The following is a 26,732-nucleotide window of genomic DNA, read 5'->3' on the forward strand; positions in this document are numbered from 1 at the left end:
GTTTATATTTTTGGATGAATTCGTGGAAAACTAACGAACAGATAAACACACTACAGTTGACTTATAATATCGAGAATCTCTATAGTCACCCCTTCCCTCAACCTCTTGTTTCGTCTTCAAGTCCAACTTCTCTGTACTCCAAAAAAGATGGATTATTTTTTGGCACGAATAACCACTTCCCTTCACGTGTACTACCATACGCACGTGTAATCATGAGCAAAGATATCTTTCACAGGTACGTGCCAAACGTCGATTGAAATATACATTCGAGAATGAGCGATAGTCAAGTGACGGAGAGATGAAATGAGAAAAAAAATTGAATGAGAACGTGCCCCAGTCGCCAATGGAATGAAAAAATAAATAATAAAAAAAGCTAAAGAAGGGCTTTCTCATTTATCGCAATTTGGTGATGGTGAGAACGACATCTATCGTGGTGGGTTTGCAATAAAGTTCACCTCGCGTGCACACAGCCGTTCTTTTACGACGGGGTTCGCTGACTTTTATTATCTGACACTTGTAAAATTAAAGAAAAATATGTACAAAAAAAATGGGTAAAAAAATGGAGTGAAGTTCGGCTGGAGGAGATGAAAAAAAAAATCGGAGATTCGTTGTTTTTACAGGGCTATTTTGAAGATTTACGCTGAACATTTTAACTAAGAGGAGAAACTGAATCATTCGGGATCGTTAAAAAAAAATTGCATACCCCATAATACGATCGTGGAGTTTTTTTTTAACGTGTACCACTGCTGAAGTGATAATTGATCATGCGAGGGCGAATGTGAAAGACACGAGGGGCATCTTGATTACGATATTTCCCCCAGGATGACCATTAACTAATGTCGTTAAACCCGCGCCCCTCCACCGGGCGAAACTATTTTAAAAAATAGTAAAAATAATTGCGGAAGACACGTGGAAAAATGCTGTAGAACTACACACGTTTGCTATCGGGGGCGTTTGGAACGTCAACGTTCTCCCAAGGTTTCTGTACCGGACCACCCCCCGAGTTTGCACATGAAACACCAAGTGCGACTCTCGTACGCATATATTGCACGTAAAGGTGCAACAAAACGTCGAGGGTTGGCAGACTTGCGACGAAAGCGCGGGGACTGTGCTTGAATTTTCATCGGATCTTTTTTTGTTTTATTCTTCTCGTTCATTTCTTCTCGTACGTGTGCGCGCGAGAGAGATCACGAGCTTTTTCAAGGATGAAAAGAGACGAGCTATATGTATAGGTTTTATCGTTGGCTGCCATTGGTCGTGCGCGACCGTGCTTGCGGAGCGCGCGTGGGGCCAAATAGTGGTGGGGATGAGGTGGCCGCACAGCTGATGCAGCCCAGAGCACCACCAGTATAGACGGCAGTCACTTTGGTACGCGAGTCAGTAGCCCATGAGCGCTCGTTCAGCGAGCATCGTTAGTCGCACGCAAGCGGGATTTATAAAATGTCACCCCGTGAACGAATATCGAGCGTGAGAGAATTCCACTCAATCTAATAATCAAAATTTTCATTTCAATCTACCGATATTAAATTAAACGTGTTGTGTGAATTGTTTGACTCTTCGTACGCTGATTCGAAATTCATTTTTTTAAATTTCGGACAAAATTTTGTCTTGCGTACGCTGAAGAACTTCTTTTCGTTTTGATGATAAATTTCGTTCACTCCCGTGTGAGAATTACTTGTTCAAACGTGCACGAAGAGTGCCGAGAGTCCGTCATTGTCGTTGTTTTTTTTTTGAGAGGGGAAGAGAGAGAAAATTTGAAATCAATTGTCAAATTTAGTTGAGTAAATCCAGTGACTGGATTTATAAGGACTCCCGACACTGTCGTTGAGGGAACGAGGAGAGTAAATTTCTATGCGAGAGGGAGTGACCAGCGAGCAGAGGAGAAAAAAAAATCCCCGCGGCAACGACACACGAGAGAGCGAACGAGTGTCTTTTCGTCAGTCACGCGCGAGCTTCGAGCCGGCAAGGAGCTCTCAAAAACATTGACATTGTGTTATTGAGAGGCACATTACAACAGGGGCCGCAGGCGAGCTCCCCACGCATAATCGAGAAGAGATCGTTCTTACAAACATTGATATCTCATTCGTTAAATTGAACTGGTGAACTCTCGTTGAAGAAATAATAAATAAACAGTGAGAATATTTCCCTGGGGGAAGGGGGAAATTGAATAATTCAAGTGTGGAAATTTATTCCTTGTGATTTGATCGACGTTAGTGAAGTGACTTAGGCCCCGAAATGGTGCCACAACAGCAGGACAATCCCACAAACTCCGGGATGCCCCTGTTTGGATCTCTCCTCGTGGATAAAAATTCATCAACACCGTATTCAGATGCAACTCAGGTAATTTTTTTCATTTTCTCATCATTACGTTTAAATATCTAACATCAAACACATTTATTTCTTCACAATTCTCGTCTTTAACTTCCTTGTGTCAAACACCGGGTGTTCGAACGGGCAAAGTGCCGAGTTTTCGTGCGTCCGAGAGTCTCCGTTGATTTTATAATGAACATGCGAAAAAGTTGTGCCAAGTTTCCACGAAAATCTTGTTGATGAATGAATGGAGAGATAGTCCCTGTTTCCGGTGGTAAATAACATTATTCAAAATTATCCCGATGAAATAAATAAATGAAAGCCCGTGAATAAATTCCCAGGAGGTGTGGGAGACTAATCTATTTTCAAGTTCAGTGGAAATCTAACCTCAATGATATTGAAATAATTCCCCTCGAGCAATCACCTCGTGTACTGCATTACAAGGTAGCAAAAAAAAAATGCCACATGCAAATGAATTTCACATTACGTCAGATTATTTCCAGATACTGAAATTATCTTTTTATATTCTCATTCCGTCCTATTATGAACTTGCACATCTCAAAGTCAGTTTCTCCGTAATCGAGACGCTGAAGCGCGTGACAAAAAATTATGGCGAGGAGGGGGGAGAAGAGAAAAAGAAAATAAACACTCTGCAACATTCGTTGACAGGCAGTTAGCTCTGAAGCCCCCTGGCAAGTTCGATGCTTATCGCCTCCTCTGAATAGCGACGACACCAGTGAACGTTTCTTCTTTTTCCTTTTCTCTCTCCTTCTCATTCTGCCTACTTCTCTCCCCCCCTTTTTTTTTGCAATCTGCCTCGCCGAGCGTTTGTTTTGGCTCCAGTAGAAAAAATCGTTCGAGGTCACGTCGGATGAATATCGAGAATTTTCTTGGAGTATTGTTGATAAAATGAAGGACAGGATTCACTTCCGCAGCAATCAACCGAATTTTTATTGCTGTGTATGCCAGTTTGTAATCTCTGATGAGCATTGTGCAATTCACTTATTTTCTGACATTTTCACCTAAAATTCTCAGCATCTATGTAATTATTCAAATAATTCGTTCTTTTTTCACTGGAAATAGTTATAATTATTGTCTGCCTGGTGATTTATTTTTCTGGTTGATTTGCCAGTCGCGAGTGCAAAGAAGATACCGACTTGAGAAACCTCAGGGCCAATTATCCCTTCTGGATTTTAATGGCTGTGCCTCTAATTCTAGAGTTTTACCAATGGCCCTCAGGTATACAGTCTCGGGTCACGTATTTTTTTTTATCGCTCTAGACTAGAGAAACCGAGCCCCGAATCGAATTGACTCGTTCGTCCTTTTTTTTTTCTTACTCCACCTTCTTCTTCATGGAAATCGATCAGACAGCATATTTCACCAGAATTAACCAAAAGACAGCATAACAATCTGATGAAATACCTCGGATGAGGTATTGATTTATATCCACTCACTCTGTCCGACATTCATCATTTCCGCCGAAAAAAATCACCGATGTCCAATATTTTATGAATCTCAATGATTAATGAATAATTCAGTTACAAGGTCGAATGATGAAAGAAAATAAAATGTGTAATATTATATTCATGTTATCCCGAATATCTGTTTTCCGGCTCCTTATTTTTTTTTTTAAACAAATGGTCCGCTTTTGAAATGCCTGAAATACTGGATAATTAGTACCCTTGAACGAGTTCAGAGACCTCATGGGACGTGTAATATGTCGTTCGAGCGGGTGTGATAGACCGGCAATTATCCGGGGTCGTTGAAACGTTCGAAGCAGGAAAACGAGCAAAAAAATACAGAAGAAAAAGTAAGAAAAAAAAACACGCGAAAACCGTGAATGACGTTTGACACATGTGAAAAATTCACACGTGATGACGTGTGACAGTGAACAATCCCTCGGTTTCGAGTCTGTGTGTCTGGCCAGGGATGAGGAAATAAGACAAAAAAATTTAATAAGCTGTTGGATAGAGTGAGAAAAAAAATGGTTGAAAAAGTGAGAAAGAGAGACACGGTAGCGTGGAAGCGTGCAGAAAACAATTCTCTTGGACGACCGTGGAAGTTCGCTCGGTCGCACGAGAGTCGAACATCGTAGTCGAGGGAGATTAGTACCAATGGAACGTGTATTTGTAACGTCCGCGTGTGCCGACGGCCACAGCCAAGTAGAGATCCCTAATTTTCGTCTCAGTTCCAATTTCTTTTTCTCACCGAGCGAAATTAGTGCCCTCAGATATTTTTCTGCTGTTTCCATCTTGTTTTTTTTTCCCTTCCTTGCTGTGGCCTCGTTTCAATCTCACGATTTTTTTTTACTGCTAATGTTTTCTGAAGGGTAACGATGGGCCCGTAAAAATTACTCTCAAAACATGAACGTATTTTTTTTTTTTATGATTCATTCGATTTATTTTAATTTTTATTTTCAACCACAGAATAATTAAGTTCGTAAAGTGTGACGCCTCAATTGTGTGTCATCACGAGTTATACGGGATTTACGAATCATTAACCAAATGTGACACTCGCCTGTTGATTTTTTTTTTCTCGTACGAACAGTACAACATTATCGCTGCACTTCCGATTATTCAACTTCACATTTTTTTTTTACCCCGTTCGCATTGTTATTCCAATTTATTTCAGTGTAAGAACAAAAATTATTCACCCTGAATTTCCATAAATCGACAGTATTATGGATCTGCACGAGTGCAAAACACACCGTGAAACATCGGGTGCACTTTGGAGGTTGCAAAACACACGTGGAAAACTCGTGGATAATTGTTGCAGGCACGAGTGAACCGTAGTGCCGCAATAATTCATCAACGATAGAAAATACAATGCCGCAACCATATGCGTCGGTGTGTCGTTCGTTGATAAACAAACTGGGTGTGCTCATGACCGCGGATAATTTTCGTTGAAATGAATCGCTCGAAATTTTAGATAATTCGATCAAGTACCTAGAAGTGAAACGTTGAGAGAGAGATAGAAGAATTCAATGTTATTGAGTCATTAATCAAATAAAAAACTGGAAAAAAATGGGCATCAATGACTCGGAATTATTCACCGCTTCGATTTATAGCCCCGATTCGTTTCCAATGTTTATCAGTTTTTTCATATCTCATTTCTTTTTATTTACAATTCAAACGTATACATAATCAAGTTTCGAGAATGATGTAAAAATAAATCAACACTTTATCACTGTTGAATCATCGGTTCTCTTTCATTCGCTTTTTCTTGATTTTTTTTTTTAAACTTAATTTCAAACATTTTTTATTCCAAATACTTTTTTCCCCACTGTACCCCACACGTTTTGTCGATGTGCACTTGAAAAAGACCAGTGCCCTCGTATATGTGCTCTCAAGATATGGCAATGTCACTGAGATAAGATCCTCACGGATAAAATGGAATACAAGAGGCGTACTGCACACACTCGAGGACACAACTTTATTTTTATTTTTTTTTTCTCCTCAATATTTTTCCGTTTTTTTAAAACCTTTTTCATTCTCCTTTAACTTGCACTTTGGGACTTTTGTTATCGGGTATGCATAATCTTTTGGTTCTGTAATGTTATGTGTACCTCTTTTTCTCTGCCTCATCGAGATACTTCCGACCGTCTGCCGATTGTAAATAACATTTGTTACGCGATAAAACAAATTTAATTCCATTTAAACAACGATTTTTTTCACAATTCATTAAATCTTTTTTTTTTCTTCCTATTCGGGAATTAAATGGCGCGATAAACTATGCAATTTCTTGAATTTAATGTATTTAGAAAGCTATAATCCATAAAAACATTTCCGGCTCAACACGTGGTATCCAACACGTGTCTGCAATGCATCTAATGCCTTCTGGCATTTTACCGCTGAATATGAAATATTTCTCACCAGTTTTTGACACTGTAGAATGAAAAAAAAGACACATCTATAACCCCATGGAATCATAACTACCAAGTTGAATACTAATACTATTACAAGTCGAGGGAAAATGTGTGGCTGCAGTGAAACGCGTGTGCGCTCAGCCGCCATTTCACTGTCACTTTTGTAATACCGTTGGCCGTTACAAACCGCGTTACAGCATGATTCTTATACACTCAAGTACTAATCCCCCATCGTGTATAAGCTTGTACTTTCATAATCGTGGAACAGAGATGATCGTTTTTAATCCCTAGCCACAAAGATTTTATTTTCATCATACGTTGCATCGTTAAATTACACTCCACCTCTGCTAATGTTTATCCATCTTTCAGTTTCTTTTATTTGTAGAAAAGAAAATGAGAAAAAATAACAAAATAATGAAAGGCAATTCGTGCTCCTCAGGGAGTTTTGTTGAAAGCGTTTCCTTCCGCTCGTGCAAAACGATAATTTTCTTTTCATCTTGGAATCCCTCAACGTAGCACAACTGTTTATAATATAATTGTGCATAAAACTATGCACCTAACGCAATTTCCTCTCTCCTGTATTCATTATCCACGAATTTTTCTCATAATTAATTGCCCCTCCTGCTATTTTTCATAGTTTAAAACTCAATGGTTTTTAGTATTTAACAGAAAAGAATATTTATATAGTCACTTTCGCGGTGGATAAAGAGGTGCCGGATGTGAACGCGTTCTGATATCTCCTGGTTCTCTATAATCATCGCTGTATGATTTTTTATTTCACTGCATCGGATTGCATCGCCCTAGTTTGAGTTATCGCAATCGGTCAGGATGTCGCTGGTCAGCTGACCAGCTCCTTGGGATCAACGAACCTGTAATTAAAATGCCCATAAGTCCCCGACAACGGAAGAATGGTGAATATCAATTCATGTGTTCATGCACACGGGAAAATTGAAAGTAAAAATAAAAATATTTATGAATTTCTCACTCGTAATGTTTTCATGTGAATAGAAATGAACGGTTACCGAGGCATTTTCCCCCAGTGTGAATTAAGGGAAATATTTCTTCCGAACAAGTGAATGCTCACCCTCTTTCCAATATTTCATTTACCCAAAACCTTCCACTTTAGTCGTTCTACATTCGGCTTGACCTTTACACCCTATTTATTTTTATTTTTATTACCCACCTGGTTATTAGGGAGGGCATATAAAAATAAAAACATTGAAAGCAGGAGAGTCGTCCGGGTTTGCCACGGCTTTAACGTAGCTAATAGCGTGGAACGAGGACGAGCGTGGTGCGGGCATCCAACAACCCACCGACCAAGAAAACCTCTGGTCTTTTTAATTCTCTCTACCCATTTTGTACCGATAATTCCGGGACATCCTGAGGCAGTGAGCCATTTGGATAGAGCGAATGGGTTTTGTATGTGGAGGTGGAAAGCCAATCGTCCGAGAGCGGGATGCGCCTACCTAGTCGTGTATAAGCTCAGGTTTTATCCTCTAACAGAATCGATTCCTCGAACTTATCGACTACCGTTATGTACCTTCCGTTCGATGGATTCATTTCCATGGTAATTCATCATACAGTACATCAATAATTTTGTGAATTATCTTCTGCCCATTCGCTTCTTAGATATTCTTTTGCGATGGATAATAGGCAAGTTGTTGGAGACTTTCTACATGATTATTTTTTTTGTCGATAGCACTTACTCGCCTACGAAAATATCCCTTTGAAGTAATTTTCAAGAATCGTTGGAAAGATCTTGTGAGAATTATTTTGAGGAGCTTTTCGGCAATGCCGAGGTGATCTTCAAAATACAAATTCTTTCAAAGGGGCTTTATTTTTTGTCTACGGAGTTGGTACAGCTTAAAATTACTGGAAAGTTCCGGTAATGGCTTGGGTCGGTGAAGGGGGTGAGGGAGTAAATGAGATCCATGGTGAATGCACGATATTGGGTATTATAGTGCGTTTGAGTGTGCGGTCTGCTTTAAAGCGATGCGGTTTTTTTTATATTTCGTAATCTTCCCCTCTACTCGGAGGATGCGGATGTGACGTGTCATACATGTACACGCGATAGTTTCTCTCTTTTTGTTTCATGGGCTACTGCCACGCATTGTTTTACATACTATGCACGATATCAATTTGATTGCAATGATTTCATTAGAGCTGCTTAATGATTTTTCAACATTTAATTTTCTCATTTACCTCGGCTAGACGTGGTAATTACAAATGCAAAATGTTTGATTTTAATTTGAATGTATTATTGATTTGAATGAGCTTATCGGCGATCATGTGTGAAGTGGATGTATTGCCTTTTCTTTTTTACACCAATGACAGATGCAGTTATTTCTCAAAATGCAAAATTATCGAACTGATGACGCTATTATGCAATTATCGAAACGGGGAGCGGGACAAGGGCATCGCAATTCCGATCTATCGTGACGGATTTGTGTTGGTTATTAGACGCCGGCGTATGCTAATAGGTGGCTTTTAACAACAGGGCATTATACTTTCAGATACAACAACACCGGTCGTCGTACCGAGTGAGATCGTGCACCGATGTAGGTTAAGAAGGAGAAGGGCGAGCATCTACATACACTGTTTACCTTTTTCCCATGTCTACAATCAAGTTGAGAAGTTGAGAGGGCATGAAAAAATAAGATTGAAATTATGAAAAATTATTTTGAATTGCTCATGCAATAGCGGTGGAAAACCCCACCCCGGGACGATGAAACTCGGGGAGAGAGAGAGAGCTTATCATTCAATAAAAATCAATTAAGCCAGTGATTCATGAAAAAAGTCCCGATGTGATTCAATTATCAATGGTGCAGTGGGTTACTTTCAAATACATGCATTGATCGACTGAGTGACTCAAGCTGTACAAACAATTGAAGAAATTCTCAGTAAATGAACTGGCATTTTTTGTTTTGAAATCTGTCGATCTGTCCAGGGTTGACGAGTTGCTCAATGTTTTGACGCGTTTGGCTGTTATTTACGTGAGGAAGTGAATATACCTATCGCTCTAATTTTTTGTTTATGGTTTTTTTTTTCATCTGGAGTGAGTACTTGGAAATGACGAAGGGGAAAAATTGACATACAATATTTCAGCATCGTCTTTCACGGTGATACTGGCCTTGGTTTAAATTCCCCCCGGGGTACTCGTTGGGTGCTGTCGGAAAACTACTACGGTAAATCCGAACTGATGTGATAGGTGATGAGGGGGTAAGGGCTTTTCAGTGTGCAAAAGACGTTAAAAAGGAAGACTGTGTGGAGGGAAAATAAAAATGTAAATAATAGCCCAACGTTACTTACCAGGGGTGTGTTTGTGTGTAGTCAGGCGAGGCTTGAGCGAGTTAAGTTGAGTATCGTTAAGGGGCCATAGATTATCTCGATCGATGCAAAAATCTACGGCACTTAGATCACATCTGATAGGTACTCCATGCGCGCACGCCGCCAGATCGTGGGAAAATCACGACTTCTCTCTTTTTCTCTCTCTTTTGATTTTTATTTCACTTCACGTTTCTGTCTCTCTTTCGCGAGACTTTTAATTCTCGCGTCTCGTCTCGACAGGATATTTCTAGTATATTTGCTGGGTCTGTGAGTTGTATAACGTTATAATAGTTCAACCCGAGGAGAATCCCGTTTTATTAACATTAATCGATGTTAAATGGGGAAAAAAAAATGATTGAAACATGACAGTTCAGGGGTTTTGAGATCTGCAATCTGAATTTCCCCATTTTTTTCCCCTGACTTTGCACAATGTCGCAGCCGTTGAACAAATCACTAGGGCTTGAGGGATATTTCACGTGAATAATTATTGAATTCTTAATTGCTCGCAACAGTGACTTGCAAGTGTTTACATTACGCGCAGTATCATTTTTCAAGCGTTGAATGATTTTTTTTATTACTATGTTTCAACTTTTTTTTTCTCTCTATCGAGGATTGAAGAGTGATGGGGCGTGGGTGTTGTGATGAAAAGTTGAAACGATTTAATGTCCGATAATACGACGATAAATTCCAATTTCAATTCACCGAGAGGTTGAGTATAACGCAACATTTTCCAAGTGAGAAAAATAAATTTTTTTTTTTCTAATTTTCTTGAATGACCCACATGCAGAGATTTTACGATAATACCGGTAATAATGATGAAAAAGTATGGGGACTAATGAACGCGCAGGGAGACGCTAAGTAGCCGTGGAAAATATAACCTGGGGGCCACTGCTCTCTACAAGCCCTCGGGTGTGAGATTGGGCAGCAGGTGAAGGGGGTTGGGGGACAAGTTATCGCTCTGTCTGCCACTAAATATCGTATATTGCATAGTATCACGCTCAGAGCGCGTCGCAAATGTGAATTGCACGCACTGCAATATTCAAACTGTTAATACCGAGGACGTTGAGTTTCTCGAGCCACGGGTTTCGTGCTGTTGTTTGTAATTGTATGTGTTGTATATGTGTGTGCGTGTGTGGGCGGTGGTGCGAGAGCGCGCGAAAGACGCGTGCGGTTTATATCGCTTTCTCATTTTTATCTCTCCTCTCTTTTGCACCAGAGGAGCGTCATTTATTTCACATTTTTTTCCCTTCCTTCATTCTTCTGCAGCATATATATATTTTTTAAATCTCTCTTTATTCTTTTTTTCTTCATGCTCGTGTCTGCGCACCCTCGTTGGGTGTTAATTATTGCCCGTCCGCCTATTAATTTCGATTAAAATCTGCACGTGTTTGCTGAATATTCAGTATCCAATTTTGTGGGAAAATTGAATGGACATTTAATTGATATTAACGTGATTAACTATCTGTTATTAAGTTTGTGATTTTTTTTTTAACCGCCGGGCAATGTAAGTGGGTTAATTATAGAATCAATGAGTACATTTATTGTGTCAAGATTTAAATGAGTTTTAAATAACTCTGTTTTTCTTTTATGACTATGGGCTCAGGGGGAAGATAATTGTGGCTGTACTGGGTTTCAAAGCTGGAAAAAAAAAATGACATTTACTTCAGGGTGAAAAATAAAAACCAGCAAATAACATATTTCTGCGCCAATTTTTACTAATGTTTTTGACCCACTTGCAGTAAATTTTACAGTCAATACCCATTCTAAGACCGGCAAATTTGTATTGCACGAGTGAGTGACTCGTGTGGTTAATGGTAATCATGAAATCGCCATATGTCGGGTAGAAGTCGTGGATTTCTTCTCTCGAGGGCATCAGCATACAAAACTACACCGTAACTCGTCTCAAGTATATATCCGCCGGGACTTCTTTTCAGAAATGAAAAAAAAAATTGAATAAAAATAAATAGCGAGTGAGACAAAATGAAAGAAAAAGAGTGGCGAGGGGGAGAAGATAAAAAAAAAAATACCTTCGCGTTTTTACCTCGGTCACGCTCGGTTCGGCGCACGGGTATATATTGGGTATACGATCCTCCATGGGGTATTGCGAGTTGTGGGTATAACATGAAACTACGGATGAAAGTCATTCGCTAGTCGGTCAAGGAAAATACCGATGGGGGGAACAGGGAGAGTGAGAGAGAGAAGAACGGGAATGGTAACCGACCCGCCCACCCCTTGCTGTTGGGTTAGAAGTTAACGATAAGAGAGAAACGTAGAAAATCGATCCTCTCACAACGATGAGAGAGAGAATCCCCAGAGAGTGTACATCTCACGATGTTGGATGCCTTTTTGCTGCGTCGTTGCACGACCTCGTTCATCGAATTTTTTTACTCCCTTAAATCCCTCAATTTCTCTTGAGCTGTTTGATTCCAATGGGGGTATCGATGTACGGGGTTAATAATCACGAGAGCATCTTCACAACATCAATTTTCTCTCCATAATTTTTCACTATTTATTTTTAATATAAATGGATGATTGTGAAGGTGAGAAAAATTGCAATCACGAACGAATGAAAAAAAAATACACATGTAGAGAGAGAAAAAAGAAAAGATAGAAAGCCGACACTGTACTCCGAGTGCACTACAACGTTGCAGGTTATAATTCAGAGATTCAGTTGAGTTTGCCGAGGTGTACATGTGAAAAAATCAACGATTAAAGATTCAAGGCCTCGACCGAGAGAGAAGGAGATAGCGATTAGCCGGTAATACACAGCCCCCCCAGTGGTGTTGCTCTGTGATCCGTGTTTGATTTCAATAAGTCGAATCGTGACACCATTCACACACTAAACAGTAACGTGTGTATGACTATACCGAGAACCTAACGTTTTCAGTAATTTGTTTTTTCTCTTCCTTCTCTCTGACAGTTTTTTTTTTTTAAACATAATTTGTTTTTATAATTAGTGTCGACTTGATTGAGGTGGGAATTTCAGGGCAATTTAACGGCGATGAATGGTGAATCGCATTGACACTAGAGTGAACATTGGAAACTCGCTGGAGATGGTGGGAGGTAGGGGGGAAATGAGAAATACGAGAATTCAGGTATTAAACTCTAAAACGATTAATGACTCGACGTTTGCAATCTTATACATAATATAATGCACCGTTGATCTTGCGCGTGAATATGGTAATTTGCGTGAGGTACGGAGGCGAGTTTTATGTGTTTACATCGTTGGTAAAAGAATAATAGGATTGCCTCTTTTCTCACATGCATGCACACAATTATTGAAAACAGACAAAACAGTAGAGTACAATCAAGTGGAGCTTTTTTTTTAAATCCTCACCCATTTTTTTTTTTTCATATCATTGTCTATGAAGTTTATAGATCGATTCAGCGTGATTGAACTTATCAGAATGTCTCGAGGAAAATACAAATCATTAATTCAAGGCTCCATTGTAGCGAGATTCGTTAATTTCTCGATATAACTGCCAACTAAACTAACTCCCTGTCACTCCTTCTCTCCCTCCGATACTCACCAGTCGCCACTGGTTTAATGCGAATTCATGATGATAATATTTTTTGTTCCCTCCAACTCGAGATACGAAAAATGAGAGGAAGGAAACAAAAGAAGCGACCGGTGACCAATCGATCCGCTCGTGTGACTTCAAGGTCCTCATTCCGTTGGCATAAGTAGATTCTTCGGAGATTCGATCTGCTAGTGATAAATGATTTCATAATATTTCTTTACACTACCAGAGAGACAAACAGCTCTGGCTACCAGTACTGATTAGTCCCCAAGTAGATCGCAACACTGAGATAACGAACCTCACTAATTTTAAATTACCTCGTTTAGTCTCTTTGCATTTTTATCCTACTTTTGTCGCCTGTAGTTGAATGATTTTGTTTTCTCGTTTTTTGGTGGTGAAGAAAAATTAACAGAATGACATTCAAGGTTGATGATTCTCTGGGAGAAGGGGAGTGTTGTGAAGAACTAGAGAAAAAAAATATAATCGTTGAATTATGTAGATCCTTTTCCTCCTCATTTTTCTCACCTCACCCATACTTCTGTCTTCATAAAACAATTTCAGACAAACCGATAAATCATTCCATTATACCCCACCAGTAAGCAGTTATACGACTTCCGTTTAAGACTCTGTCGCCTCTGTAATTTCCCCTGTAATCGTGATAGGCTCGTTTTACCATTTCCGGTGTAACCTACCGCAACAATAGTCACGGGAGCGCATTTACCCATTTACCTTTTTCCTTCGCATGCATTCGATAGGGCTCCCACTCAGCACTTTATGCCGGTATTCCATACTCAGGTAGTACATCGAAATTAAGTTCAGCGGTGAAGTAGAAAAACCTACAGACATTTGAAGTGTAACAAAAACAACATGGATAATGCATGGAATGAGAAAAAAAAAATTCAATTGCTCAGCTTTCTCACGTTTCAGTCAGTACAAAATGACAAGACCATGTTTTCAGGGGCGTGTGTTTTAGTCAACTAGGAAGCGGCCTAGGAGAGCTCCAAGAGCACTTTACCATTGCTTTGCGTGTGCAAACGTCACGATCCTTGAGCTTGGACCCAATGGGTTAACTCTGTATGTACCCCAGTGACACCTTCCGGCTGTCATTCCGTTCCACCAAGTTTGAACCGCAAATTTCATCTGGAATGAGCAAAAAAAATCCATCACTTCGATAATGACTAATTTCCTCGAACTTTTTCCATTCAGTGGTGAACTATGCGGAATTCCATTGCGGGAAAAAAAAAGAAATAGGAACAAAAATGGTCAGCGCATTTGATGAGTGTAGTGGTCATCCGATTAGGATATATAATTTTTCATGCCACCATTGCTGTCGAAAAGGCCCGGGACATGGGTAATGAGACAAAAATTTCCGGGGATAATGTGAGAAAAAAAAGGCGAAACGAGTATGATTATATATTATTCACCATTAGCCCGCAGCTGACGGAAGTGAGGAGACTAAGGTCGCATAGAGAGACAGGCCTGCATCTCAAACACGGTATCATGGCCTTCGGGGGCCCAGTGTAAAACGCCGTGAGATTGTAATGTGTGGTGACCGTGCCAACGGGCAAAAGGATCAATTGTGCGTACGTGAACGCGTACGTTCGGGCATAATTTAACTTGGTTATAACCTTCGTTAAAGTTTTTTCATTCCGCCTTCCGTAGATGGAATGAATTAAATATCTAACTAAAAGTATATGCTACATTTCCTTATCACTTTTGTTCAGTGACTCATTCCTCAACATTTTACCTCTTGATGTATAGTTTCCAGTGGATCAATGATTCAGGCAATTGCTGTAATTACTGTCCACTATTGAATACACGTGAAAATGAGAATAACCGAAAATGAGAACAGTACGAACGTCAGTGGTATTATGCAACGTGTGCATATGAAATATTCAAACTCCCTCTTCACCCCCTTTCTGTCGAGTGAGTAGGTAGTTTTAATGGATGAAAAAAGTTCTTTGTTGCAGTTGTTGAAAGACTCAACAATCATACACCGAACTTATTACTACTTGGCCTCATCTAATATGATAATTTTATGCTATCGAGTTCGATAATGTGAAAACGAGAGACCCAGAAACGGAACATTTCTGGAAGATAGTTATTATAAGTTTTGTAACAGTTGATGTTCTTTTATCATAAAAAAATCATAGAAACCATGTGTAATAAATAGCACCGTAAACTGGGACAAAGTGTTATTATGTGGATTTAGAGAACTGCACCTCCTTCATTGTAAATAAAACGAAATGTCTAACAATAGGTTGGAATGGATGACGGAATGAATTCGATGAATATGCTGTGCACTATTGGGGTAGGGATGAGGGAGGGAGAAGAAATAAAACAAAGGTATGTTGAGCTATGCACTGGGTGGGAATGATTATTAATGTGGGAGACCTTGCTGGCGCGTCGGATTCTGATCATTTCTAAATCACTACGCATTGTCATCTAATGCAGAGGCATATGTATTATTGACATATGCTGAGTGAGCCAGGTGGGTCCATCATGAAAGATTCACCATGTACTCGCCTTGGCACACTTATCTCTCGTTTCCTTCCTTCATCATTAATTTTTCATCTCACTGTTTTTCCAAGTGCAATCATCACTATGGGCTTCTGATTTGTTCTCTTTTACTGAACTTCTAACGCACAATGATTACAAGTACCGGACATTTATCTTTATCTAATTTTTCTTTTCATCCATTGAATTGAAGCGTGACCCAGCAATAGACTCCGGCCATGGCCATTGTATATGCGTACGAGGGGTGAGAAATCGAATGAAGACCTAGAGTTTCACACCTCTGAGTGTACACTTTTGTTGTCATAGGTGCACCACTCGTTTGAGAGCCCAGGAAAAAAAATGTGTTTAGAGAGAGGAACGGTGGAAGAAAAAAAAATGATTTAATGCAGCAATACCCCCTTTTACGAGCGAGAATAGACAGAGGGCTGATGTGTATCAAAGCCGTAGTGGACGAGAAAAGTTGGCGCAGGTGTCAGGCCAACAACAAAGTTTCATGGGTGTGAAAAACTCAACTCCAGACATACATCTATAGATAACGAAAAAAAAAAAGTAGTAAAAAGTGTCTACTGTGTATGGCTGCACACCGAGGCAACTGTTGCACACGGATTATCCGGGGGTGACAATGTAGAAGAGGAAAACCCTTCTTTTTTTTTTTTTTCATGGAAGCCCAACGGGTGCGGAATATAAAACGTGATATCAAATTGATTTAGGAAATCCCATAAACTTATTCAGCGCCACCTTTTCATCATTAACGACTTTTACTCGTCTTTTATGAGCGGAAGAAAAAAATAGTAGGGCTTGACAATAGCAGTGAAAATTTAGTGACTTGTATTTAGCTGACTTCTATAGACAATAAAGAAAAAAAAACGGATGAAAATAAATGGGTACAGAGGAGATTGAATAAAGGGCCTTCATTCTCCTTTTTTTGTATCATTCGGAAATTGAATAAAGCAATTCGGGGGGGGGGGGCGACCTTGGCCTCAACGTACGTGCCATTCATGGTGAGACAAAATGGCGAAGGGGGGAGGGAGGAGGGGTCGCTGTTGAAGGGAGGATGAGAAGTGAAGAACGAGTTGCATCGTAATGCATTGATGGATCGAAAGTCTTCGGTTTGATGATACAAAAGCTTGACTCTGACTCTTTATATCTCTTCGCCCACTTGTGTAACCGGTGCGCGTTTCTCCATTACTGTGGTTTGCACCGTTGTGTATCTTTCCGCCAGTTAGTTTATATCTTTTCTCATTCTATCTTTTATCCCATTGGTTAGCTCGGTAGTACGAATGAACGACCCGAAGAATGGTCAGAAGAAGAGGCATTATATTTACACCGTCGGTTGCATGACGAGTTTTCCACGAGGTGACAAAAGTTGTCGTGAGAACGTTGCCCGGTTCCTTCTGTAGTACGGAGAATTAGTGGTGAAAGAAAGCCCTAAAGACAATGACCTTTTATTGTGCAATTTGTATGACTTCCTGGATATAACATAATGAACTGAGTTTTTCTTCATGAGTGTGGAAAAAAAAAAACTGAGACACCCTTGTTGTCGAATTTGTGGCATTCCGATGGCACATGAGATAGTACAGAATACTGAAGCGTCTTCTTTACTGGAGGATGAGTACATCAAAAGCACTTTTCACACTAAACTAGTCAGTGAAGTCGCGACGGACAGTCGCCAGTTGCATACGGTCAGATCAAGTTGATCAGCTGACTGGCGCCCCGACGCTGGCGCCATCCTCACTCGCCTCCTCCTTCATCCACTATTCGGGTATCCGTTGATAGTTTTTATTTACCCTTTTGCTTCTTGGAAATCTTACGTTGCGGGTCGTTGCTCCTGCAGCAGGTGTGCGTTGGTGGGAGAAAATACTCAGGGGGGCTAATTAATTTAGAAACGCGGGGAGGAGGGGGGGGGGGTGGATTGAGAGGGTGTGTATGTGGGTGTGTGGTGTATTGATTGAGCTTTATGAAAGTCAAATTACCATTCAGGTGATCCCTTGACCCACATTCTCATCCGGAAATACCACAAGCACTGGTTCACCATTTGTGAGAGCTAACGAACCACTTAGATTAATTGGCAATTAGTTAAATATTTAGCGATAGATTTGATGATCAGGCAAATTGAATGTTCAATATTGAGAATCTTTAATAATGAGAGAATATTTTTTTTGTGTTACAGACGAAAAAAAATAATCCCAATCACATCAAAAGACCGATGAATGCATTCATGGTATGGTCTCAGTATCAACGTAGAAAGATCTGTGAGGTTGAACCCGATATGCACAATGCTGAAATAAGCAAACGTCTTGGACGTCGTTGGAAGACCCTGAGTGAGGTAGAGAGAAGGCCTTTCATTGAGGAGGCGGAGAGATTGAGGAGATTGCACATGATTGAGTATCCCGACTATAAGTATCGTCCAAGAAAAAAGGCAACCAAACCAGCAACGCCAAAAATCAAAGAAGTCAAAAAAACAAAGAAATCACCAACCTCAGCCACAACTGGTCCAACAGTACCAGCAACAACCACGGTATCACCTAAATCGAGAAATGACTCGAACAATAATAGACAGTCACCTGTTAAAAGGCTCCAGGCACAGACCACAACAAATTCTGTATCAAGGCTCAAGATAAGATTAGCACTTGACAAGAGGCCGTCACAAGTCGATTATACACCAGTGCCACCAATCATTACTGCCAAAGTACCCAGCAGTCCATCTTGCGATACACCTGACTCACCAGAATCAGCGAGCTTTTATGAAGACAATTTCCAGGACTGTGTCACAACGAGTATCGTGACAACGACCAGTGTACCTGGTGCTTCACCAGGTCTGATAACTGGACAAAAGATAAAACAGGAGTCATCTGATCTGGATTATCATGAATTTACGATGAGTGACAGGCTGTTGTCCTCGGTGCGTGGCCACTCGGATATGGATACCTTGACGAGGGACTTCCAGTGTTCGTCCAATAATAATTGTCATCTTGATAATTTTATGATTGTCAAGGAGGAGCCCATGGATAGCCCGAGTCAGTCCGCAAATGTCATGTTACCGACTTTACATTCTTGCAACAACCACGCTGATAAAATGGAGGAGCACAGAACTTCCACAGGATCAGCAGACGGCAGCCTAGACGACCTTGATCGTCTAACGGATCTGTTTCACATGACGTCCGGCCTGGACATCGATATGTCGAGTCTTGATACATTTGAAACGGCAAGCTCAAGCAGCGGTTCGCCGTTTGAATTCACATCGGCACCAGATGTGACTGATATACTCTCAGACATTGGTCTTAACAATGCGTGGGGCAGCTTTTGAGACGACGACGAGGGTGTGGGTGAAGAGAAGCGGTAACGATTCCAGTTGTCCTCGAGTACTTTGCTGTTCGATGATAAATCACGACTAATGAACTTCCGTGGGTCTCATTCGGGATACTTCCGATTTTATGGTGATGAGGAAAGAGACGAGAGATGAGAGAGAGAGAGAAAGAGAGAATAGAGTGTTCCAAGTCCATTCACTGCCCTCCCCGTCGTACTCTCCCATCGAGTTTCTCTTCCGAATTCTCGATAACAGAGAAATAGTTGAAAGAAAAAGAAATATAAAGTTGAAAAATAAATCTAGTGATTATCTCGAGATATAATATGGACTCGTATTGATTTTCCTTCTTCGCTCGTGAGAGTTTTGTCATCCTTGTACAATAGTTATACCCTATTTACTTCGATTTCAGAGTATAAATAAAACGTTTTTGTATATGTATTGTAGTATACTAGTTTCATAAGGATACCATTTTTGTACGAAAGAAAAAGTGGGCAAAAGTGTTGGTGATGAGCAGCGGCAGCCGAGGACGAGGCGAGTATTGAAGTATTTTGTTGATAACAAAATAGTTGAAACTAATGTGAAGTTTGATTGATAAATGCGCCTTGTCTTCGGGTCGCGTGCTATTTACCATTCACGTATCTCCCTCTATTGTGTATATCGGTAGAAGCATATTCAGTAATATATAACACTCCTTAGAAAGCAATCCTATGTTTTAAGTACTGAAAAGATGTTGTTGCCGTTACGGGCGGTGAGTTTTTTGTGCTGTGCAACTTGTGTTGTACTTCATTTTTAAGTCATATTAATGATTGAAGCTGATTGACGAAACAATAGTTGTTTCCAGTCATTGGTAATTGAGGGAAAATTGAATTTTCTGCGCAAAACGTGTAATCCTTACAATGGTAATAATTCAGTGAACTAAATGGATTGAAGAGACTAATGGTTATTAATTTATACGTGAGACAATTCGTTTTCTTTTCTTGTTTTCAAAAGTGAATAAAATTAGCAGAAATTTAAAGAATTATGATTTTGAGTTGTAACTTTTCAGTATCAGAGCAATGATTACAACTGGCTTAACTTACTTTCAATATTCCATTTGATTGCTGAATTTTGATGATTATGATAAGGATGATAAGCGTTTAATGAATAATCGTTATGATAGGGAAATTATTCGATGAAACAGTCGACAATTTGTTTTCATTTATCACTGTCGAGAGATTACCCTCTCTTGTTTCTAGCGAGCGAACTTCGGATTTTTTGAAAGGTTTTTAGAATTGTTTTCAAACGTCGGAATTATAATTTTGATTTTCTTTAATTCTTTAATTCAAGAGAGCGTGGAGTGAAGTATCTGGCTGACGAAACTATATTATCAAACTTTGATCTCATGTTCTTTACATTTACTTAAATAATTAATTAATTAATGAACACTTTATTCGTTATTACTTATCACACTAACACCGGCCTCCCGCTACCATTTCCTTATTATCTAAGTGTAATAATTATTATCATCTATTGACTTTTTATTTTTTTTTACCATTCGTTTCAATTCCTGCGCGTTTTGTTGATTTTTTTTTTTAGTTCTCATTTGCAGTTAGATGTCGCACATCACACGGAAATTTGTTTCTCTTATCGGAACTATTGGACTCGGGAGAACATCGATGATTACATAATAGGGAAAACAAACGAGAGAATAAGAGAGTGGAGGTTTCAACAAAGTGGAGGCAACCCTTAAGAACAATTTGTGGGGGAGGGGGAAGGGAGGCATTCGGTAACTTGATTCAGGGATGTTTGGGGCAGGGGAAAAATTACTAAGCGGAGTGAGATTTACTGAAAAAAATGGAGAAATTTATGAAACAAAAATAGTGCCTATCACTCTCGTTTTGACGAAGAAACTTTTGTACAAAATTGAATACAGGGCCAAAAGAAGAATAACAGATTAATATTAGACTCTATTTACAAATTGAGATGAAAAGTAAAAAAATGAATTGAGATGAAAAAAATTAACAGAACAATACACTATTACACGAAGCAATCACATTTAATATCGAAAAATTAATATTCACGGCGGGAGGGGGGCCGGGAGGGAGACGGGTTTGTTGTTGGAAATTATTTCGAGTCAGTTGAAATGCGATACTCCGTGGCAAGACAGCACTAAAGATATTACACATGTAGCGATGTGTAGCTGAATAGGGAAAATGGAAAGAAAAACCTCTACAAAAACAGGCTGTGAATACTTTTGGAACAAAGCACGAAAAAAAAAATTATTGAATCAGATCATGACAAGCAGATGACTAGTTGGTGACAAGTTACATGAAGTAAAACGTCCCAATCATTCATTAATTAACAAGGAACAACAATAAAAGCTTAGGATGTCGATACTGCCATTTGAAAAGAGGAAATTATTAACGAACACAAAATAGTCGAGATGTGAAATTTCTTTTGGGCGCGCGTAAAACATATCAATTTGATTGCAAGCTGAACCACAAGCGTATCCTCCCAAGTTTTATCATTTTAATAGTTGATTTTGTACTTTTATTTGTCCTTTTTTAAATCTTTCGTTCATTTTTATTTTTGCCCGACTCGAGATTCGAAGAAAAACCTATTGCGCTGAGGGAATTTTAATCTCGGATATGCCAAATATGAGTGAGGGAAATGGCCAGTAGATCTACCGTTCACGAGTTGATAATTCATAAATGTTTAATGAAGTAAATTTTAAAGGAGGGAGAAAACGGAGAAGAGTAAATTCACGAGTCGTTGTTTTATGTTACGCTTTTACGTGATTTTAACGAAGCGTTGACGGTGAGGCGCAATTTCTGGTGTTTTTTCTCATTATGGACATTTGTGGGATTGGGGAGGGGAGAAGTTTTGAGATTGGAGGATGGCAACGAATGGTGGTTTTTTCATTAACTATTGATTGTCGTATTTTTAGGATTTTTGGGTGCCAAAAAAGTTTGAAAAAAAAAAACAAAATTGTATGAGCGACTTAAGTCCGCTGATTTAAGGGTGGGTTTTGAACTGTAAATTGAGTGTTGATACTTTTTTCAAATTAAAATTTAAAAGAAACATACGATATCGAGAGAATGTTTGTCACTAAATATTAAAAATTACATAAGGAAAAACAATGAAAAAAAAATTAAAAAAAAAAACAAAAAAATCATCTTTCTGTGGCTTACTTGTCCTTGTGAAACTACTTATTTGCGCAAATTGTGATTAGAGAACATAATTATTCATAGTCTATATGGTATTCGTAATAAAACATAAATGAACAAGAATTAAAGGAGCGAGAAGTGGATGAAAAATTCATAAAAATTACGAACACCTGATTATCGTCAGAGGCGCAAGCAACAGAACTTATTAAGTGTGATGTTTTCTGAAGGGGCGGAAAAATTCTTTGATCAAACAATTGAATCGATGTTGACAAGTACATAGACAAAAAAAAAACTATTGATGAGTTGACGATGCTGACTTGATCGAGGAATGAAAAAGTTTCGATTCTGACAATTAAATCGTCACTGGTGCTTCCGAATATCAATTTACGAATTGATGAGTGCCTTTTCATTCCTCGCACCAACTTCACATCATCTATTATTAATGAGTATCATCCTAAGAAGTGTTCACTAAAGAACGCATTTAAACTCAGATAAATAAACTCGATTGGATTCACTTGACGAGTTACAAATCTATGCTCAAATACGTTAAGATGTATCTACTTTTTCCCCTCTACCCTCCACAACCCTTGCCTCCACCCCCACCCCCCTCGCCACTCCACGTTTCCACCTGTTAACAATTAACGTCATTTTGAACACTTCTAACTAATGATACTCACATCGTGTTACAATTAGGGTTTTCAATTTTTAAAAGTCATATGATTGATAAACGGATAGATGTGTAGTAGTTTTTAACAAATTCTTAGTATGTATATATGTCCAATTTAAAGGCGATGGGGGAGGAGTCAGTATAAAACTTAATTATCAACTATTTCTTTCTTTTCGTGTAGCATAAAGAACCGTTGGCTTACTCATAGAATTGAAAAAACAACGCGAATTTAAAAAAAAATGATGAACAATTTTTCATTCCTCCTGATTCATTTATTTTAGATAAACTTCTCGTAATTCTGAATGCCATCACTTATAGAATCCGCCATCACAGAAAAATCAAATCAAATTTACCATCGATGAGATATTTTGGATACAATAAATTGTAGAGCAGAATTGAAATTTTACGCTCACAGGAGCTCTCTCTCTCGTTTGCAGAATGTGCTATGTGGTGTAATAATTTGATTGAAAAAAAAAATTATGTCATTAACTAGTCCTTGCTATATCAACGAACTCATTCCATATTTCGATCTACGACACCTGCACATGGAACGCTGATTTGAACTGAATGATGACGAGTCATACTCAATTTTTGTCCGTTGAGGGCACAGTTGCAATATAGTCGAGTTCCATTCGATTTCGAATTGTGGAATGTGATTCACCAAGTGGAAACAAAAAAAAATATTGTACAGGATTGTTTTCACAGGGGAGAGATATAGCTACAATGTGGAAAATACACCAAAGTGCAATATTATTTCTGCGAGATTGAGGGGTGACTGTCCTGAGCGAAAATTTCTACGTGAAAAACAAAAAGAAGCATACATTAAAATGAAAATAATGAACAGATGATTGGCGTATGTTTATCTATTTTTTTGCAAACAGAGTTACGATATTTAATGGAAAAAAAAGGATGGATGAATATAAAACAATAAACAGAGTCATTTTAAAAAGAAATCATAATGAAAGAGAAAAGTGACTAAAGAAAAACGTCTGACAGAACGTAGCAATATTTTTACACAATGTAAAATTCGCAATGCCTATATGACTGTCGTTGGGTTCACCTTATCGTTAATAGAGAAAAAATAATATTGAGGGATTATATTGTTTTGTTCGCCTTTTTCTTTTACGCTTTTATGTGATTTTCCTTTAATTATTATTATTTGAGTCAACCTCACGATTGTTTTTTTTTATCCCCTCTTCTGTTCTACCGAGTCTCTCTTATCTCTCTCATTTCTTTTGTTTATTATTTCCACCGTAACAAATCCCCTCGTTATATATATATTTTTGTTTTCACGAAAGAAAATGGATGATTCGATTAATTCATTAATCCAGATTCGTTTTTATTATTTTTCAATGTAAACCAGTGGACGCGTGCTACACTGGATTATACACAGATTTTATCAGTAAAAATGTAATGAAAGATGAAAAAAACCTATTCATTATATACAAAAATCACAAAAAAATGATGTCTCTAAGTTATGGATTCTAGTTTATTAAGTTACAAACTATAAATAACAAGAAGAAAAGAAGTTGTGCTAACGACTAACTTTAATGATGAGAAGAAAAAAATCCATTGTACATTTGTATTTAGTCCCCTTGTTTATAATACTTATTATCTTGTTATTAAGTACCCGATTTATATCATTTTTTATCAAAAATTATTAAAAAATAATTTAAAAATATAATCGAGTGTGTTTATTGGTCTGAAAATTCTATCCCAAAAATTCATTCACATCCTTATCGCCATCACCATTCATGCGAACATTTAGTGGCTCATTGAACTTTGTCAAAAAGTTCGGAAATACGAAGGAGAAAAAAAGGAAACAAGTTGTTTGGAGTGAAAGCACCTCGACTGGCATTATCACTTCATCCCTACCACTAATGACTGCACAATTCGATGGACGCCATTACGCATTTCGATATGCATATCGCTAGGAGGCATCGTCCTCGCATTATCGTGGAAAAATGTTGAGAATTAGTATTATCGACCTCACTGGCCACCTTTATCACCATTATTTGTTTTTTTTTCCTTTCTTTATCGTTCTCTCTTTCTTGCACTTCAAATAAATCTCCATTTCTTTATCATTATTTAGTTCTCTTTTTTTTTTCAACACGATCGTGGGCGAAACAAAATATGACAGTACAAGTGGCAATTAAGTCGCCGCTGTATACGAAATAAATGCATATCGCCACTTGATTCATGAAGATTAGTGACTCCTGACTTCTCGCACGGCCACGCATGAACGATAATGCGCAGTAGCTATTAATAACGAGACGGTTTCCAGTGCAATATGCAATGAGGGAAAATACGTATGCTTCATGTGTATTTCGACGTTTATCCATCGTCACATATTGCCTTAACTGTGGGAATGCCGAAAATCGTAAAACATTTTTCTCCCGATGTTTTCACTTTTTTTCCCCTTTCAAAATAACTCATCTCTCTCTGGGGAGATTTTTTGTTAATGCACAGACATGACAGTCGGATTCTCGTGAATGTTTTTCTCACGACTTTATCAATGCGATGCGTTCAAAACTATTTAGAATGCTCGTCGTCTGTAACACAATTTTATTTTATATTTTTCAACGTATGAGAAGCCGGATTTTCACACCTCCAACGTCGAATTACGGCCTTGATGAAAGTTTTTTTACGAGTTGAGAAATTTGTTTTTCCAAACGGATCTTCCATCTAAAATTAGATTTTTTGTTAATGCATGCACGTGATACGGAACTTCTCACGCATAGTTTTTTTAACTATTGTTGATAGAATGAGTGCAGAGTCGTTTGAAATATTTTTTTGTTATTGAAAATATTCAAGAGTTTAAAGGGTGCTTTAATTTTTTGTTGAGGTCATCTAATTAGCCCGAAAATTTTACCTTCCAGAACAGGACGCTGTGGAATATTTTATATGGAAAGAATATTCATAGAATAATATAAAATTGTTACATCAGACTTATTGAATTTCACCACTTCACTGTAGAATTAAATAACGGATATTATGCTGATAAAATAGAATCTCATTCTTTTCCACTCTTCCCATGAATATTTTACCGATCGAAATAGAATGCACCGGAAGCCCTATTTGCATCGTCTGACACCGAGTATCCCCAAATCGAGATAAAAAAACGTACGTTTCACATGATTACCCAGGGGAGGGAGTATCTCATACACAGGGAGGCCAGCTGACTCCATGTACTTCTCCAATTCCGGTACAAATGGAAAGTCAATAAATTCGGAATTGACTAACCCCGATTGACACCGCCAGTGTCGATTGATGCTCCTCGGAGTCTTAACTATTTTCCATCGTTTAATGAATTACACATCGAGAATGCTGTAAAATGGTTCATTGAAACGAGTGGACTACGCTCCAGTGGAGTGGTGTTGAAGCAACGGACATTGTCATTGACTTAATGCGAGTTGATTCATCGTCAATTAAATCCTCGACTTGGCCCCGACATTCATCGATGCTTTCAGCTTTTTTCTTCTCTGCTTATTTCAATACGCATTGTTACATTGAAATATCTTCAATACGCTGTGGAAAACAAGAGAAGAGATGAAAGGAAAATATTTATTTTAATCGTGGAAATTGGGTCCTACTGGAATGTTTTTTTAATTGAAGAAATAATTTTGCCCTTTCACCGAGAATGGGCTTTAAATATTTCATTAGTTTATTCCGTTGTTGTTTTCTTAATTTTTGTCTGTTTCACAATTTTCACCGTAAATTATCCATTTATTGTTTTTCACCTCAGAAAAGGGGGAATGTATCGAGGGGTTGAGTATATATGATCAGACTCCATCGTACGAGGGATATCGTACGACGTGAGAATGCATTACATACCTATTACAAACGTGCATTGCAAAATAATGCATTATTTATTATTCCAACAGTAGACAACGTACAGACAGTTTGATTATTAGCGGACATTCCGTGCACATGAGGTTTTTCTTTTTCACGATATTTCCTCTACTCATCAAATATTTGCAAACGGCTGAATAACAATCATCACCTCATTAGCTTAAATTTATCTTCTATATTTGTCTGTTGATTATTGATGATAAAAAGTAAAACGCAAATG

General features: G+C 38.5%; 1 protein-coding gene and 1 long non-coding RNA gene across 2 annotated transcripts in view; both read left to right on the forward strand.

The window, feature by feature from the left end:
* The window catches only part of LOC135164873 (uncharacterized), a 116,482-nt gene that overhangs the window by 16,986 nt on the left and 72,764 nt on the right, over window positions 1–26,732 (forward strand). The gene's annotated exons all lie outside the window — the stretch shown is intronic.
* Window positions 1,346–24,344, forward strand: LOC135164752 (transcription factor Sox-11-A-like). The gene is made up of 2 exons (XM_064125400.1): window positions 1,346–2,340; window positions 17,711–24,344. Exons 1-2 carry the CDS (start codon window positions 2,236–2,238, stop codon window positions 18,845–18,847), a joined length of 1,242 nt encoding a protein of 413 aa, XP_063981470.1. The 5' UTR covers window positions 1,346–2,235; the 3' UTR covers window positions 18,848–24,344.

This window comes from Diachasmimorpha longicaudata, chromosome 7, assembly GCF_034640455.1.
Source record: "Diachasmimorpha longicaudata isolate KC_UGA_2023 chromosome 7, iyDiaLong2, whole genome shotgun sequence".
NCBI lineage: Eukaryota > Metazoa > Arthropoda > Insecta > Hymenoptera > Braconidae > Diachasmimorpha > Diachasmimorpha longicaudata.

Excerpts from the sequence above, each read along its gene's own strand:
- LOC135164752 (XM_064125400.1), top strand. The coding sequence starts at position 2,236 with ATGGTGCCACAACAGCAGGACAATCCCACAAACTCCGGGATGCCCCTG. Across the intron at positions 2,341-17,710 it reads CGTATTCAGATGCAACTCAG|ACGAAAAAAAATAATCCCAA; the intron begins GTAATTTTTTTC and ends TTTGTGTTACAG.